Here is an 18,801-nt window from a genome sequence, read left to right as displayed (position 1 = left end):
TGAAGCTATGAATAAGCTAAGAATCGTTCTATTACATTTCATTTAAATCATCCATATCATACAAAGCTTTTTCAGCTAGCTCTTTAGTGTTAATGCCTGAAAAAAAAGTGTACTGCAATCTCCTTAGTCTTTAAATGGCAGAGATGCCATTTTCTAATGATGTATGACTCATTTATTTCTCATAATCGTCCTGATGATTTTTTTTTTTTTTGTTCCTTCTCTTTTGAGCGAGCAAGATAGCCTTATGTGGGAGGGGGAATGAGAGAGTTGAGTGGCACGCTGCTTAAATTCTTCTTCTGCTTTTTCATTGGTTACATATTCTCCTAATCTAACCAATCCTGATACATTGCTGCCAGTTTAAGCCCACCTCCCCCCACCCACCCCCTTTGCTAGACGGAGGTTAGCAAGGACCTATTAACTGGAAACTGATTATATGCAGTATGAGAACATCTTTTGATACAAAATCACTATCAGGATGGTTGAATAGGAGAGAGGGGAGCCTAGTCCTTCTTATTTGACAATTACTACATGAATTTGTAAATGGATGAAGACACTGTGGGCTGTCTTTTGTTAACAGTGACTCTCTATTCAGACCTACAAGTTTTCAAGCTTAAATTAGAAAGCTTTTTTTTTTTTAAAGTCTACTGCAAATGAAAAAAAACTGTAGTATCAACACTACAATACTCTCTACAATTTGACTTGGGGGTGATACTGCTTTTCTTTTGCTTTCGTTCTATTTGAAATAAGTATCAAGGGGGTTAGGGTTTTGTGTGGTGATTTTTTTTTCCCCCCTGTGTGGGATATTCTTCTCTCCTGCCTCTTTTAAAATGCCCTCCAAAGAGTCCTGGTCAGGGCAAAAAGCTAATAGAGTTGCTGTTCACAACTTGAAACAGGAGAGCCGTCAAAGAGATTTATTGATAGCAGCCTTGGGAATGCGGCTAGGCTTGCAAAAGTCATCTGTGACAATCTGGCAACCTCTTAAACTCTTTGCTTATTCGCAGCTGACATCCCTTGTCAGAAGAGCAACTCTGAAAGAAAACGAACACATTCCAAAATATGAGAAGGTTCACAGTTTCAAGGTAAGATGCTCAACTGCATCATTAAGCTTCTAGCCAGCTGTATGTTGAAAGCTTGTTAAGAAATGTAATGGATTTGCATGTCTCTGTATTGTCCTTATGCTGAACAAAAATATTCAAGTCAGAAATGTAATGTCTTAATACATAATATCAGGTAAAAGGCATCACATTTGATTTGCTACAGCTTAGATATTGCTGTTTTATATATGTGTATGTGTGTGAGAGAGAGTGTGTCTATGTGCATACATATACACGTGCTTATAAATGCAAACTATTCAGAAATATTTTTTTCTGAAAATGTTTTTATATTTTCCCCTAATACTTAATCAAACATTTAGCCCACTTCACTATCTTTATTACTGTAAAATAGTATTGAGTACTGAAAGATACAATCTGTACTTTTCTTTCATACTAATTATTTTTTCCTCTCTATTAATTAATCATCAATATTGAAAACAGCACATTGTTATAACCATTCTCTTAAATCTGGTAAAGTCTTAAGGAGTCATTCAGTTCTCTGAATACAGGCTTTGCTTGTTTGGTTTTTACTTATTTTTCTGTAGTCTATTGTTATTCTACTTCTGTTTTTTAAAAGTGACATTTCCCCCGTTATCAGGGAGAGATCTCCGAAAAAAAACTATACTTTTCAGTGTTTCTGATTATATTGAGCTAATGGTGTTGTAAGCATTTGTTGTACCCAACTAATTAACTCTTAATTGAATGTGTGTCTGTTTAGCCTGCATAAGTTATTATAAATAGAACAATCAGTTATCACTGGAGAGGGAATACTACAGCAATCTAGTGTTCTAAAAATGCTGACCGTAATGGTGAGGGTAACATTTTAGCCAACATCTTAAATTAAATCAAATCCCTATTTTCCTTCTTTCTGAAAATGTCCAGCACTCCATTTTGCAAGTCCAACTCCTGTTCAAGCCATGGGCCTTTCAATGTGTTTACAAGAACTTTCCCTTCTATAATATAATATGAATTTATCAAAAGAGAACAAGGTATATAAGTAAACACATACACGTACCTGAGGATACAGCAGTGATGGGATTCAGCCAGTTCGCACCACTTCGGGAGAACCGGTTGTTAACTTTCTGAGCAGTTTGGTGAGCTGGTTGTTGGAAGAAATCATTAGGGCAGAGAACCAGTTATTAAATTATTTCAATCCCACCACTGGGATACAGAGATCTACAAATTAGTGATGTGCTTCAGACTCAACTTTCATGTGGACAGTTTTCCCCAACCTGGCATCTTCCAGATGTATTGTGACTATAAGTCACAGATTCCTAGCCAATATAGGTTTGGTCTCCTAACGAACTTAAATGGGGAAGAGTGCCTCATTTGTATTAATGTCTAGAGCAGGAGTGTCCAACTTTGACAAGACCTGTAGACTTCACAACTGTGGAGAATATTAGTAGCTCATTGTAGATTTTGGCACAAACATATCAAATTAGAACCAGCATAGGAACCAATAAAAAAACGGACCATCCGAACTACCAGTCAATGACAGAACCAACCACCTCTCATCAGTTGAATTTCACATCTTGCAAACAACCAGTCATGTGACCTGACCACAACACCACACAGGACCTATATAAAGATAGAAGGAAATCGAACAAGACACTTCACCCTAAATCCCACTGAAGATGTTACCTAGTCTGGTAATGAAATGTCTGGGAATTAAACAGCAAGCTTGGAGAACAAACCGCTGCCAAAACCTATAGATTTCAATTCCCAGAATTCTCCAGCCAGCCTTGTTGGCTAGAGAACGCTGGGAATTGAAGTCCACAAGCGTTAAAGTTGCCAAGTTTGGACACCCCTGGTCTAGAAGGCTTCCTGATTTCAATCTTCACTGTATCAGGAAGTTGCTCAGTAGCCTTAGGCAAATCACACTATCATAGTTAGCCCCCTATCGTAATTGCTAACATGTAGACAATAATATTGTTTTAGTTTATAGGATTATTTTAAGGATTTGTAATCTCATGTTGAATATAAAGTGCTTTAAAACTTGACAGAATTACACATGTTGTTGGTGTATTGCCTTTTCAGTTAAAAGGTTGATTGCAAAAAAATAATAATAATTTGGGATTAATGCCTTTTGAATTTCTCCAGTGCTGTTCAAGAGATTTAATGCCAATGTAGCCTTTTCTGCTATGAAACTCTCACCACACCTCATACCACCACCATCCTATAACCGGTTAAATCCAATCAGCATTAACTTCCAAATTAAAGTAGGTGTAATGAAGATCAAATTGATACAATTTTTGAACAAAAAATCGTTAGTTTAATGCTACAATTGTCAAAGCAGTCTCCTAATACAGTTAAATTTATGAAAACTATAAGAAGAATGGAAAACAGAGTCTAAAAACATGGTAACATCACCTTCAATAATTGTTATGTTTTTCCCCCTTACAACGCAATTTTCCCCAATAAGGTATTCACACGTATTAGATTTATACCTCCGATACCCAGCTAGTCTTCTGAAGCCCATCATATATTAAAGGCATTAGGTTTGTGAAAGCTATTTTAACCTCTTGGGCTGCTTTAGAATATTTCAGAAAGTTTTGTTTTAAATGAATGCTAAAATTAGAGAGAAATACTGCAGCTTTTTTTTTTTTAATCTCCCTGGCAACCAAATAATCTGCTCCATTTATTTTTAATGGCAGTTTGAATAATGCTTCCTTTGGCAGATCTTCAAGGGAGTAGAGAATATCACTCCACTGATACACAGGAGGCATTATCAAAAAAACCTGCCCTAGGTTAACTGTACAAATTATGATCATTCATGGTGAAGAGTGAATCTGTAAGATGTGAAGCTTGGGGACTCTGTTACAGTACTCTTGGGAATACTGCAATCCACTTTTCTCTGGGGTAAAAAAGGCAAGAAATTAAAAGCAAATAGCAAGATGAATTTGAACCTAAATAAATAAAACCAGGTCAAAACTCATTTAAATACAGTAATGCACTTTTCTATAACCTGATATTATAGTATAAACAGTTTATATTAAATTGGGCTCCCTGGCACGAAGAGTTATTATAGAGTAATGTTTAAACACTTGGAAAGCATCAAATCACAGCCCTGCAAAGGACTCCATAAAGATCTTGGCATGTGGTATTTGTTATATAACAGTGTGTGTATTTCCTGTGCAAACAATTCAGCCAGGCCTTTGTTGGTGAGCAAAGTATGTTTCTGCATCCTTTCCTTGAAGACTGGAGCAGCTGTAAGTGCTTAGAGACTTAACCGCTTGGTGGGCTTCCCAGGATTTCAGGGCATGTCTGTGCATGCATGTGTTTCTAGAGTATCAGCAAAGCAGAGAGGTCCTCATCGTGTGATTTTCACAAGCTTAGTAGTGGGTGTGCAAGATGCAGTCTACGTAAAAGGATTAAAAGTCGGTTCTTTGCAACGAAACTTGCAAAAGTGCTACCCTCCCCCCCCCACCCCAACGTTGTTCAAATGGTATCAACTCCTCAACCCATTGGTTCTTCCATAAGCCAGACCTGTCATCAGCATTATCAGGGTCCTTGCTTATCAGGAAACTAAACAGAGGAGTTTCTGCAGGATGGACACCATTGGAGCAACACGGAGAAGTGGATTGATAACTCTTGAATGGAGGTCCAGGTACATACACACACATTCTTTTGATTACCCAAAATGAACCCAGAAGATGTGCTTTAAAAAGTAAGGTTTTGAGGGGTTTTTTGACTTTCTAAACCATTTTTTGAGCCATTTCTCACCCAGAATTCCCTCTTGTTGTCCTAATTTATAGGAAGCAGTTTCAACAATCTTTTTGGCCTCAATTTTTCATATAGAGCAAATGGTAATTATTACCCTCTGGAATGAGAGCACAATTCCACATGTAATGGAATAAAAGGTTCCATGTGTAATGGCCCCTGTGAAAAGTGTGTGTGTGAGAGGGACAGACACTCCCACTGGAGCAAGCTCTGTGGTGACTTAATTTCCATTTTCTTTCACTCAGTAATGTTCTTCATCTGATCTTAGCTAGCTATTTCTTTCTGAATTTCAAGCTTCTTTTGGGCCCCAGCTCTTCAGGTGATCCAATCAATTGAGACAATCTTACATTTCAGTGACGAACCCATTAAAGGAGTCCTTGATTTAGTCCAGATTCTTTTCAATCATTTTTCACAAGGGTAAATTGAATGCCAGATAGTTGGAATTACTTTTAAGGTGTTTATTAGCTGTAATTGTTTGCATCTATACATTTTAATCCGCAAGGCTTTATTTTGGTCCCTTACAGTTTCAGTTCTTCAATTAATTAGTTAATTAAAAACTCCTAGATAGAATCCTCAGATACAATTCTCCACAGCCCTTTATGAAATGAATTTTGTAAAAGGATTCCTAAAAGATGTTTTTATGCATATACTTATGCCTACAATCCTATTTCTGGGAAGTGACTGTAAGGCAAAATGGCGCTATTTACCGCTTCATTTCTTTATTTTCATGTATAACACAAAAGAAATATTCTCCACTGCTTTCCCTCTATTCCAAGATAGTCAAAACTGTGGAAATAGACTCCCCCTTCCCAATTAGCTAAAACCTCTGTGTTTATCCATATTTTTCTTGGTAAATCTAGCTTTCTAGATTGATGCTTTCTAGTCTCTTCCCATGTGACAAAGTGTAGAAAGATTGCATTGAAGCAGCCAAAGCTCTTGCTTCAAGGACATGATACGGTGTGTCACTGCCTCTTATCTTCAGCGGTTTTTTTTTTTTCCAGATTAGCAAAAGCATCATAGCCAAACTGATTCTATTCATATTCAGCTTTGCAGCATCCTATAGCTATATATTTTGCTGCTGGCTGCCACTTTTTTCTTGACTAGAATAATTTGCAGCCTATATAGATAGTCCTCGACAGCAGTTCATTTAGTAACCTTTTGAAGTTACAACAGCAGTGAAAAAAGTGACTTATGACCTTTTTCATACTTACATCTGTTGCAGCATCCCCATGATCATATGGTCAAAATTCAGTTGCTTAGCAGCTGGTTCATACTTACGACCTTTGCTGTGTCCCAAGTGATCAAAATTCAGACGCTTGGGAAGTGACTCACATTTATGACCGTTGTAGTGTCCCCTGGTCATGTGATCACCTTTTGCGACGTTCTGATAAGCAAAGTCAATGGAAAAACCAAGTTCACTTAACAACCTTGTTACTAATTTAACAACTGCAGTGATTCACCGAACAACTGTGGCAAGAAAGGTCGTAAAATGGAGCAAAATTTGCTTAACAAATGTCTAACTCAGCAGCAAAAAAATTGGACTCAATTGTGGCCATAAGATGAGGACTACCTGTATTGTTGTCTCCTTTAAGAAAACTCTTCAAGAGTGGCTAAAAAATGCATCTGAAAACATTAGCATCATAAAAACCCAGCAAATTCAAGTGTCTTAGCTACGTTGTACATTACAGTTTCAACATTGCATTGTAAAACACCATTTATCCTTAAAAAGACAGGAGAGGGACTCCTATTGTCTTCTAGTTCCTGTAGTAGTTTTTTGGTCACTTCAGTGAAATACAATTGCCGCTTGTTCCTATTCCTGCTGACATATTCAATACCTACAAGAAAGTCATTAAGAGCTTCTGGCCAGGAATGAGTTAGAGTTGCAAACAAACTTTGACTATTTGACATTCAGGGCTGCAACTCTCTTTTCTGATAATCATGCAGCAGTGAAGTCTGCCAGGTGCATAATGTCCTCAGTGTCCCCTGAACCAAGCAAGTTGTTTAGCCACGATTCTGGGCAACTTCAAGAGACAGGCAAGCTTAGTCTTGCCTGAAAGGCAAAAGGAGCACAGAAGAGTCTTGCTGAAAGGTTTTCCCCCCTGTGCTAACAGATTAAACAAAGTATTTACTATACTGCCAAATGCTGATTGTTTTAAAGCAGGAATGTGCACCTTTCTCTGAATCAAGAGCTGCATTTGAGTTCTGAGCCGTATACCAGGGACTGCACTCCAAACGAAGAAAAAAAAAGTTGAAGCAAGAAGAAATACCAAAATTGACTGTATATCATTTCTGTATTATTAAAAAAAAACCAGTTTGCATTATTGTTGTCAACGATGCATATGATGCTTTATTGGTTCTATTCAGGGGTGGGCTTCAAAAATTTCAGCAATGGGTTCTCTGCCCAGTTGCTGGGTGGGCGTGGCCTAGTCGGCCTCCTGCACCACAACACAGGGCCCATTTTTGCCTTCCCCAGGCTCTGGAGGCTTTCCTCAAGTCTCTGGGAGGGTGAAAACTGCCTTCCCCGGGCTCCGGAGGCTCTCCGGAGCTCCCGGGAGACCTGTTTTTCCCGCTCTCCGAGCCTCCATGTGAGCCCTGCACTTACTTCACATCCAAAATGGGCCGAGTGGAGATTCCTGGAAGGGGAGAGGCAGGTGGGCAGGGCCATCCAGGGGTGGGATTTGGAGGTTCTCCAAACCGGCCATAACATTAGCTACGTGTTCTCCTGAACCCAGGCAAACCTGTAGCAGCCCACCCAGGTTCTATTATAATTTGACAGCATTGTTTAGAAGTTTCTGGATGTCATATCCAAAATTTTTAAAGGCACACAGAACTCTTGTTCTGTGTTTCAAGTTCAGCATCAGGTTTTAGATCGAGATCCCCTGAAAAATCAATTTTTGATATCCTGTTAGTTTTTTCCCGTACACTGCTAATCAAGTTTCTGTTTAATAAAAATCAATCTTTACATTTCTGCCAATCATTTGGGGAGTCTTTTTCATCTTTTGTTCCTTTCTTTTCTCATTCATGAGATGGGAGTAATGTTTTCTTCACAAAACGTTTTATTTCTGCTTTAAACATTTCTAATATATTTATGTGAGGAATTATAGCACTCCATTTTCAAAAGCATGAATGATGCATTTGGGATTTAGACAGAAGCTTCTGTGCTGGTTCATGGAAGAAAATAAGGCCAGGAATTTGGTAGGAGCTTGGCTTTTTATTAAACATGGAAGAAAATGGATTGTTTTCCAGCATTTTGGCATGTTTTGAGCTGGCTGGAAAAAAATATCACCCACTCACCTTATGTTCTGTTTTGCATTACAGCTTATGCTGTGAATGTAACCCTACTCTGTGACTGTTTTGGGCAGAAGACAGCCCAAAGAGTAGCAGTGACTCCTGAGTACCTCAGGAGTTTTTAGCTTTTATTTAGCTGCTGGCTTTTCCTAGCTTTCTCCTTCAACCTTCTTTTATAATGCTCATTTGGCCTTGTTCTAATGCTACATAGCCAATGAATCTGACAAGGCTGCCACCAAACAACATCCAAGGCCACCAGTGTTGTTTTAGCTATAACTACAGATCATGTGAGAGTAATTTTTCATCTCTTGTCCTCATTATTTGTCCTTCCTTTACAACCCAGAGATTGTATGAAGGAGATTAAAGCTACAAAGGCAGTGCAGTAATCTTATCTAAACAGCTGAAAGAAAAACTCGTACCTGGAAGCATTAATAAAATAGCTGCCTTAGGGAGATGGAAATCTTGGGGTATTATCAGGAGGAACATGTTGTTGTTTGCATCCACTGGGTGCGATGTGCTGACCAGGTTTATTCATTCTGTGCATAGTATATTTTAACAATGACTGTAAATCATTTTCAGGAGTTGCAAGTACATGTCAGAGCTGGCTGTGTTAAATCCCTCTATCTGTCTGGAAGGAGCAGGTTGAAGATATTTATTTGGTGAATATGAAAACATGGACTAGATAACCTATTTAAGGAACCTGGAGGAGGATGAACTCTAGAAAACAGTTTTGACCCTCCATACAGTGTAGAACCTTTACTTCCATCAGCCCTAAACAGAATGGTTGTCAGTCAGGGGCGATGAAAGATGTAGGCCAAAATGATCTGTTAGCAGTTTTTAAGTTCCTCTGGTACTATATGGGATGCTGGCCTTCCACCCTAAAGGGTTAGAGATTGGGGTGTGGAGAGGGAAGTCCAAATTTTTTCCCCCATCTCAGTTTCCCCGTTCATTTTCACTAGAGCTAAAACCAGAAAGAAATTGTGCCCCAGCCTATTTCCAATGTACAACATGCCAAAAATATCTGAGTACAGTTTCAGGAAAAGAATGCTTGATCTCGATCATATTTTGTTTTTCAAATGAAATACAAAATATTAACAGTAATCTCTCTCCCCCCTCTTTATTGTCAAGCCTAATTTGGCTTCTGTTGTTTTGTGCTATAATTAGTTTCTCACATGCAGGACAAAAAAACACTCCATTCCCTTAAGTAACATAAGAACAAAGATAATCTCAAGTAGTTAACATGCAGCACCCCTGACTCATAATCCTAGGTCAGAAAAGCAGGGAAGCAGACAGAGTGAAAGCTTTAGCCACCATCTTGCTATGGATAAACAAAGAGCCATTCTAACAACCCTACAGTCCTATTTCTAAAAAATACAGAAAGTCAGGCTGGATGCTAAAACAAATACAGATACCTCTTCTGGCTTATAATGGTGACACGTATTTAATAATAAAAAGTCCTTTCCATCTGTACAGCACTGATGCTTGATAAAACCCACATAATCTTGGGCTTTAGGGCTAGGGGCTAGGAAAATTATTTTCACTGGCACAGGTGATTTGTGGAATTGCAGTGACAATATTGTACTCATTCTATATGCGTGCGTTGTCCTGTATTCATTACAAATAATTTATTATTAATAATAGGTTAGCATAAAGATTTGCCTTGGTGTATTCAGAAGGCTTCTGAATATGGGATTTTTTGCCAGGATGTTATGGGTAGAATTTTTGTCTGGGAAAGTACTACAGTAAAACAATACTGTTCTTTCATATTAAGAATTTCAACTGGCGAAGCAGTACCACAAGAATGCAGTGCAATTCAGCCACATGCTGAATATAATGCCAAACTTTCTTTTGGGGGAAAAAAAACCAGTCAGTTTTCTAAAAAGCAAAACTAACAGCATCCCAAGTACAATGCTGAAACCTATCCCCGTGGGATCATGAATTCAATTCCACGTTTATAAATAATCGACCCATTTGGGGTCTAATGACAAAAAATATAGAACTGCCATCTTATTCGTGCTATAAAAGTCCTTCTTACACTCTTATTCTGCACTATTGTTACTTGACTATAGCAAATGGAAGGACTGTGGCTTTCTGATAGGGTATACACTCTGTTAGCATAGATCTACAGTGCCTACTATCTCCCATGTGAAAGCACCCAGCAACAATAAGTCTTATCGTTCTGTGTAGGGAGACTGGGATGTCACAATTGTCAGAGAGAAACATGTGGAATGGCTAGCTAGGCCAACAAGCTGGTCCAAAGATCTATGTTCTTTAAATCACAGAGTCACTTAACTCAAATTTAACAATTGTCCTTGTCAACCCTTTAAAATAACTATTTCAATCTCTCTCTCTCTCTCTCTCTCACTCACTCTCACTCTCAGGTTCCAATAAACTTGCTTTATTTAGGACGTAATTTTGTTTTGTAAGGCAATTACCATCAGGTAATAACAAAACATTGGATTGTTTACTTATTCAAGTAACTATGTTAATTTTAATCAAGGAATCAACTGTATTTCTAAAAGATTTGTATTTGAACAAAATATGCCTAAGGGAAGAGTATTCCCAACTACACCTTAATCTTCGGTAAAATAAACTGTAGCCTAAGAAAGATGATGCCACAAATGAATATTGATTCGAACAGCTTTTAGGATAGTAATGTAAGCAGATATACAGAATATATACTTCCCCCCCCCCCAAAGCATGGATTGAAAATGTAGTAAAACAATAGCAGATGAAATGTGAAATGGCAATTTGGTTTAATTTTGAAGACAATTTAAATTAAGAGATAAAGTTGAAATGTTAAAAAGTGGGATGGGGATTTTTAGAAATATATTTTGTAATGGAGAAATAAGATAATTAATTGATGTTATTATAAGAGATTAGGAATTAAGGGCGGATACTGATACGGTTTATGTAGTAAGAAGAAATTAAGATAAGATAAAGAAATATGGAAAAAGAATATTATGGCTGAAATTGGAAATATGTAAAATGGACTTGGGAAAAAAAGAACAATATGGCAGAAGCTGAAATAACAAGATATGGTGAAAAATGATTAATTTTAGATAAAGAATTATATAAAAGAGATGAATATGGAAAAACTGAGAAGATTGGAATAGATTATAAAAATTGATACATATAAAATGTGACCTGGTCAACACTCTGTTCATAAAATGATGAAAGAAAAATTCTAATAAAACTTAGTTTACAAAAAAAAGAAAATGTAGGATTTCTAAGTTTTATCATAACTATTGTTAGCTTAGAACAGGATTACTCCAGCGTTCCTTTTGTTTTCTGCTGCAACATGTTAACCTGACTTGAATGTCGGAATGAATCAGTTGTTGATTTTATTTAGTAATTTAGCAAAGGTAGAAGAAATTCAAGCTCAGCTTTAATTGTACAGACTGAAAGGCTACATGCTAAATAGCCGAAGTAATGACTTTCCATGTTAAGAATATTGCCGTATCACAAGAAACTTGGCCCAATGAAATCCACCATTACTTAATTTTGGTTGGAACACAAATTTTAAGAATCCCATCTTAAAATGTTGCTTCCAGCAAGAGATTTCATTCCTTTTATATTAGCCATGAATGCTTTGCTACACAGAGTTTTATTCGCTGGAGTGCAGTTTTGTCCTGCAGAAAATATAAGATCAGGGTCTAAGGAAGGACGATGAGCCTACCTTGGTCTGTCTTTTCTTCAGCAATCATTGTGGAGCATTAAAAAGTATGAATTTCATTTAAAAGGTTATTTTTTAAAATATGGGCCCTCATCCTTTAACAACATCCACACGGTCTGAAGTTAAACCTTATATTTTCTCTGCAAGACCCATAATATATTTAGTGCCATAAATCTTTTATTACATTAGGTATTTTTTATTATTGCAGACTGCATGGAATAACAAGTTTTATAAGAAAGCTAGGTACACATGAAAAGATTTGTACTGTGCGTCTGAAGCCTGCAATTGAAATCCTGTAGCAGAGAAAAAGGGTCCACACCAGGAACCACCTGATAAAGCCTGCTTATCCTATCTGAAGGGTCTCCATCACTCCTTTTAAGAACGTAAGCTGGTGCAGACATAGCTTCATGATCAGCCTTACCACCTCTCTTTCTTTTGCTAATCAAATACCTGATGACAAATTGAAAACAAGCAAAAGCAAGCAAATTTATAAAATTTGGTTGGTCTAATAAAGAAAGATATTTCTTTCAAACATTTTTATTCTTTTTTTCCCCTCATGGCCAACAGAGCTGATAGCATTGCCTTTTAATCAGAGTCTTGATTCTTTTCATGTAGTGAATGGTAAATGTATTTTTATTTATATGATCTAGATTTAAATAAGTGACTCTGGCCAGTTTGCAAGAATTAAAAAATACACAACTCCAGGTGTCAAATAGAACAATAATCCCACTCACAGGAAAACAACAACAAACTAACATTGATACAACAGAGACAGCAGTTCCCTTCAGATCAAATCATAATGACTTTGAATTAGCTGACCTTTTCTGCCCCAACATAGAAATAGCTTGGCTTATTTTCAACACAATCAAGAAAGCCCCATCTTTTCTCCAGCAAACAGAAATGAGGCACATTCTGGCTTTGGGTTTTCCTGATGGATCTCATGTGCCTGCTTCCAGACTTCCCTTTCAAACAAGGAGTTGGAAGTGGGGAAGAATCACTATGCAGCTAACAGGGTGATCCCCAACTATTTCTGCTATTGGAGCTTGAAGCAATCTAACCTAACACACTCTCTCTTTAAATTTATATTTTGGCATATTTTCCTGTAACAGACAACACATGCCAGCAAGTTAAATTTGTTATATTATTGCTGTAGCTTAGAAAAGGAGAAGAAAGCTGGTGTGCTTTTGAAAAATCTCTCTCTCTCTCTTTTATTGTTTTCTGCTTTTGTTTTTCAGGTTCATACCTTCAGAGGTCCACATTGGTGTGAATATTGTGCCAACTTCATGTGGGGCCTCATTGCTCAGGGAGTGAAATGTGCAGGTAACAATGACTCAGATTGGAGATGGTGTTTTTTTTCCCATGTAGTAACAGAATTTGTTGCCCTGATCTTTAAATCTGAAGTGGCATATATTAAAAACTGGATTAAAGATCCTGAAATCTAGAGCTTTCCCAGATAATGTATAATTGTCAGTTGCTAAAACGCAGGAGAGTTGGAAGCGATAGAAGCTTCTGAATTTGCAACAGCGAAATAAAGCTATAAGATATGATGCAATCAGATCAAGCCTATCTATCCTCATCATATTCCACATGCAACAAATGAATGTCTAGAACAGAGGTCTCCAAACTTCCAAGCACCAAGGACCAGTTTCATGGAAAACAATTTTTCCACAGACCAGGAGGGATGTTTCACGCACAACCTAGATCCCGCACATGCGTAGATGAAGCTTCATTTGCTCGCCTGCCGCATGCACAGACCAGTTCCTAACAGGCCACAGACTGGTACTGATCCAGGGCCCAGGGGTTGGGGACTTCTGGTCCAGAATAAGTATAGTTTTATATCAATGACCAAAACATTGAAAAGAGCTGGACTTTAAAGACTGTTCCTGTTTATCTCTCCATATGTGTGCATGGAATGGAACAAAAGCCCTTCTGTAAGTGTCCTTGTTTCTGTTTGCATAGGTAAAGGAAACTTGGGGGGAGGGGGAAGCAGATCTCATTCTGCAAAACTAAAGGCCCTTCAATTGTCTCAATAATTAAGACACTTTTAACTTGGCATGTAGAATCATTTGCTTGCAGAAATTGCCGTGTAACATAGCCATTATTGTTGAAACAAATTTCTGTTCATTTTGTCCCTTTCAATATTTTTTTTAATTTCTTAAACCAATGTAATTGGTGCATGAATAATGTGCAGTTTAGTATTTAATAGAGCGTAATATATTAAAAAAAGAGATGCGGTTTGTTGTACTGTAGTGGCTAAGACATCAGGCTGGAAACTGGGAAGTCTGTGAATTCTAGGCCTGCCTTAAGCACAAAGTCAGCTGGATGACCTTGGGCCAGTTACTCTCCCTGTCAGTCCTAGGAAGGAAGGCCAGGGTGAATCACTTCTGAAAACTTGCCAAGAGAAAACAGCAGGACCTGTCCAGGCAGTCGCCAGGAGTCAGTTCTGACTTGAAGGCAGACACATCTACGCATAATATATCAAAAAGAGCTAAAAACCGTTCTTCTTTTGAAATGTTAAATGTTTTCAAGAGCGTGGAACAATTGTTCTTCCTAACTATGATCTAAGTGAAAAATGGGCAAAGAAAGTACAAATTACTGTTATTATTATTATTACTTTATTCATTAAACATGAAACTCAGTCAACTGAACATTTAAAAATGCATCGTAAATATCATTGACTGGCGCTGATGGTTGATACGGGTTGCTGTCAGCATCCTAGGTATCAATCAAGTACCTTCTCAAAATATATGATGTTCCAAGTAGCGCAGTTTTTTGCAGTTCCGCTGGTGTTATTGCAGGAAGCTGCAATTTGTTGATGTATCTTATAAAATTCTTGGACATGGTATCAAGTGCCCCAATGACAATGGGTATCACTGTTATATGTTTTATCCATAATTGTGTAGTTTCGATGGCCAGGTCGCGATATTTCGTAATTTTTTCCCGCTTCTTTTTCTTCAACTCTGGCATCTCCAGGTAGCACAATGTCAATAAATGTACGTTTCAGTTTTCAACAACTGTGATATCTGACATGTTGTGTTCGAAATGACAATTATTATTATTATTATTATTCAGTGTACCTGTTGCTTATTAATTTTGTTTTGCTGCAACTACCTTCCGTCATTGGGGAACTCATGTTAAATGAAGCTCCAGCTAAATCACAGAAGCTAAGGTGAAACTGTGGATTATGAGACTGGCTTTTTCACATAGTGAAATTTAAACCAATCGGATGTTGATTGTTGGATATTAACTGTGATTGTGACGAATAAAATCAGGCATCTGATTTTCTTTTCCTGACACACAAGACAGGAAGGAAGGGTATCTGCAAGGCCAGTGTTCACCATATTTGCCCATGTAACACTCCACCCTAATTTAGCCCATTTAATTATTTCAGATAACTTTGTCTACTAGTTCCTTCAGCGAAAACATCTTTCTGTAGAAAGCCGTTTATAAATGGAGTACTCTTTGTCTTTTACATTTATCACACTCAAGTTCACTACGATATTTTTAAGTTTTGATAGGAAAAAATGCAGGTGTTGAAATCTCTTATGTCAGAGGGAAAATTAAAACATGTTGATCACTTTTATTAAAATGGATGGAATGCACTTAAAGTTCTTATATTTAGTTGGCTTTTCTTATTTGAGCTTGTAGACCAATAGTAATGATAAAAAGTATAATAGAGAATAAAACCTTTAGAGCAGGTTGGCAGATATTGGATGCAAAGCAAACTAAATAGGTTTAGTTAGCCTAAAATTTTACAGCCTTAGGAAGCATACAGTATAATAGATACTTGAAAACTAGGGTTCCTGGCTGAAACAAAAACTGCCCTATTCAACTGCCTCAATGAGAGAATTTTAGTCAGATGCTGTTTTAAATCTGATAACTGTTTATTTGTGTTGTTGGCGTGCCCTGCATCTCCTGTTCAGGAATAAAATAGAGAAGACTGTAGGATTATAAAATAAAGAAGCAGAAAGCATTTTCAAGTACTGTACGTGGACAAGTGTAAACTAGTAGGTCTACCTAGGGCGGTGATGGCTAACCTTTTTGCCATCGCGTGCTAGGAGAGGGAGGGGGCGGGAAAGGTTCGCGTGCATGCATGCCCATACCCATAATTCTATGCGCCCCGCCCTGCGCATGCGTGCATGACCCCCTTCCCCCCGGTCCTGGCACACAGAGAGGCTCTGTAGGCTGGGGACAGCAAAAAACATCACTTCCTGTCCAACCGGAAGTTGGGAAATGGGCCGTTTAGGGCCTCCAGAGGGCCTCCGAGGAGGTGGTGAAGGCTATTTTCGCCCTCCCCAGATGCATAGACAGGATCTGGAGCCAGGTGAGAAAGAAAAATAGGCCTTCTCCACCCCGCCCCCAGGCCCTCCAAAGGCAGGAAACAGACTGTTTCCCTACTTCTGGTGGGCCCAGAAGGCCCAAAAATCACGGAGCTGAGCTGGCGTGCCCACTGATATGGCCATACGTGCCATAGGTTCGCCATGAAGGACCTAGGGGTTGTTGAATCCAGTTTTACTCCTGCCCCAAAAGCTTATCTTGATTTATGTACAAGTCAGCCCAAAAGATCAGAGTCAGCTGGAGGTGCATTTCACAACCAGAGCCAAATGTGTGTAGTTGAACAGGCTGTTTCAGAAAGCAGTGAAAGTGTTGCTTCAGCCATTTCCTCTGAGAAGCCATGCTAGAATCAGTCACCACTACTTTGTGATCCATGTCTGGAAGCCTGAAAAATGTGAAGGACAGTTCCCTCTCAAACCAGTCTAAGATTAGAGAACTTTGAGGCTTCCTGTGATCCTTTCTAGTTTATCTTGAATGTCCCATTTTAAAAACAGACTGTTGTTCTGTTTGCAAAAGTACGATGGCATAGAAGTGAATATTAAGCATTAGCAACTTAAAAGCAATGCTTGAAACAAAGAATAAGATAAAATCTGCATCATTTTCACCCAGCTATTGACTATTCGAGAAGAGTATTTGAAGGAGCACTTTGTTTGAGTTTAGAATGCTGCTTCTCTTAAGACCGTGATGGCGAACCTATGGCACGCGGGCCACAGGTGGCATGCGTAGCCATATTGGTGGGCACGCGAGCTCAGCTCCAGCGCGTGCTGATTTTCGGGCCTTCTTGGCCCACCGGACGTCGGCAAACAGGCCGTTTCCAGCCTCCAGAGGGCCTCCGGGGGGGTGGGGAAGACCATTTTTGTCCTCCCCAGGCTCCTAGAAAGCCTCTGGAGCCTGAGAAGAGAGGAAAAACAGGCCTTCTGGCCCCACTGGAAGTTGGCAAACAGGCTGTTTCTGGACTCCAGAGGGCCTTTGGCGGGGGTGGGGAAGGCTGTTTTTGCCCTCCCCAGGCTCCTAGAAAGCCTCTGGAGCCTGGGGAGAGAGAAAAACGGGCCTACTGGGCCCACCGTGCCTTTGCATGCCAAAAGCAGGGGGAGTGGGGGGGTTGTGCGCGCATGCATGGGGGTGGGGCACATAGAATTATGGGTGTGGGCACATATACATGCGACCACACACACCCGCAGTCCCCCCAGTTTTGGCACGCAATGGCAAAAAGGTTAGCCATCACTGTCTTAAGAAATAGACTGTATGTGGGGGGTGGGAAGAGGAAATAATACAGGTAGTCCTCAAGTTGTGACCATTCATTCATCAACCATTCAAAATTACAACAATATTGACGAAGGGGGACTTATCCCCAAAGTTGCAACCAGTACAGCATCCCCACAATCACATGATTGTGATTTCCACTTTTCCCTGTCAGGTTCCCACAAGCAAAGTCATTGGGAAAGGCAGCAGGAAATCGGAAGTCACTCCTGCTGCCACTGCTTTTTTGCCCAGCTGTGAACCTGGCCATGCTCAGTAGCACCTGCCTGTAGCACTCCCCCATGCCCTTGCAGTACCTGTGCTCCCAAGTACCTGTTTGTGGCAACTCCTATAGCACATGCACCTCTACCCATGCACCACCCTGCTTTCTTGGAATTCTGGCTTCTTCCCACTTAATGGCCAAGATGGTTCTGGGGTTACAAAAGCCACCAAGACTATGGGATTGTTGTTGCTAAGCAATGAGGTCATTTGATGTTGTGTTGCATGACCACATTGCTTAGTGACAGAAATTCCAATCCCAACTGCTAGTTTCAAGGACTACTTGTAGGAAGATTTTCTTATAAGGTATAGGTAGATGTATAGCACAAAAGGGCACTGGTCTTTTTTAAAAGTTTATTTATAGCTAGTATAATAGGTATCTTTTCTACAGTGCATAACCTACCATGGTAACTAGCCTGCAATTTCTCTCCATCACGATATGTGGGTGGCTTGTCTTTTACTTAGATACGGTTTATATAATGTACTTTCACACTCTATGCATATAGCCACCTACCTTAAAATAATTCTTTAGGGGCAGATTTTTCTAAAGCTTTGAGTGGGAGGAAGAAAAATTGAAGGCCCCGATACATTTTGAGCAAAAGAGAGAATAAACTTTACAGCTGTTTTATTTTTCCTTTTTAAAAATTGTCTTTTAACATTTTAGTGATTTGCTTTCATGAGAAACAGTATTTTCTCAGCAAGTAGAAGAGAGACGAGAACAAAAACTCCATACTTATGCTCAAAGTTGCAAGACCTCTGTCACACATCTCCTCTAAAGGAGCATACTAATGAGGTCACAGATTTTCTTTCAGTAATACCAGGAAGCTAAGGAGAAGGAAGAAACTGAAGGCTATGAAATACTTTGAAGTATGCGCTTGACCTCCTACATCACAATCTTAAATTTTCCAGGGTTGGGCCAAGTGCATTTAACTCTGCTAATTTTCATCTTATATCTCTGGGATATCAAGGTTTTTCTCTAGCTTAGTGCATTTCATGGATTTCCACATTCCTATGTTATCCTCCCACAAAGCACCACAGGCATCTCTAATCAGGAATATTTAAGAGGAGAGATTAGCAGCCATTTCCTTGGACTTGAGTTTCAGATTGGGATAATGGCTAAATCTAGGTAAGGATTCATTCATTCATACCCACACTCATTCATAAGATTTA

General features: G+C 38.9%; 1 protein-coding gene across 2 annotated transcripts in view; it reads left to right on the top strand.

Annotated features, from left to right (window-relative positions):
• CHN1 (chimerin 1) overlaps window positions 1–18,801 on the top strand; it is a 110,885-nt gene that overhangs the window by 79,225 nt on the left and 12,859 nt on the right. For both annotated transcript variants that reach the window (XM_034427839.3, XM_087882031.1), the window contains exons 7-8: window positions 1,002–1,079; window positions 13,014–13,098. In XM_034427839.3, coding sequence (XP_034283730.1) covers window positions 1,002–1,079; window positions 13,014–13,098 — 163 coding nt within the window. The remainder of the gene's footprint in view (window positions 1–1,001; window positions 1,080–13,013; window positions 13,099–18,801) is intronic.

Source organism: Pantherophis guttatus, chromosome 1 (genome assembly GCF_059756535.1).
Source record: "Pantherophis guttatus breed Tessera chromosome 1, ASM5975653v1, whole genome shotgun sequence".
Classification (NCBI taxonomy): Eukaryota; Metazoa; Chordata; class Lepidosauria; order Squamata; family Colubridae; genus Pantherophis; species Pantherophis guttatus.
Note: the sequence above shows the minus strand (reverse complement) of the source record. Positions and strands in the feature narration are given on the sequence as shown.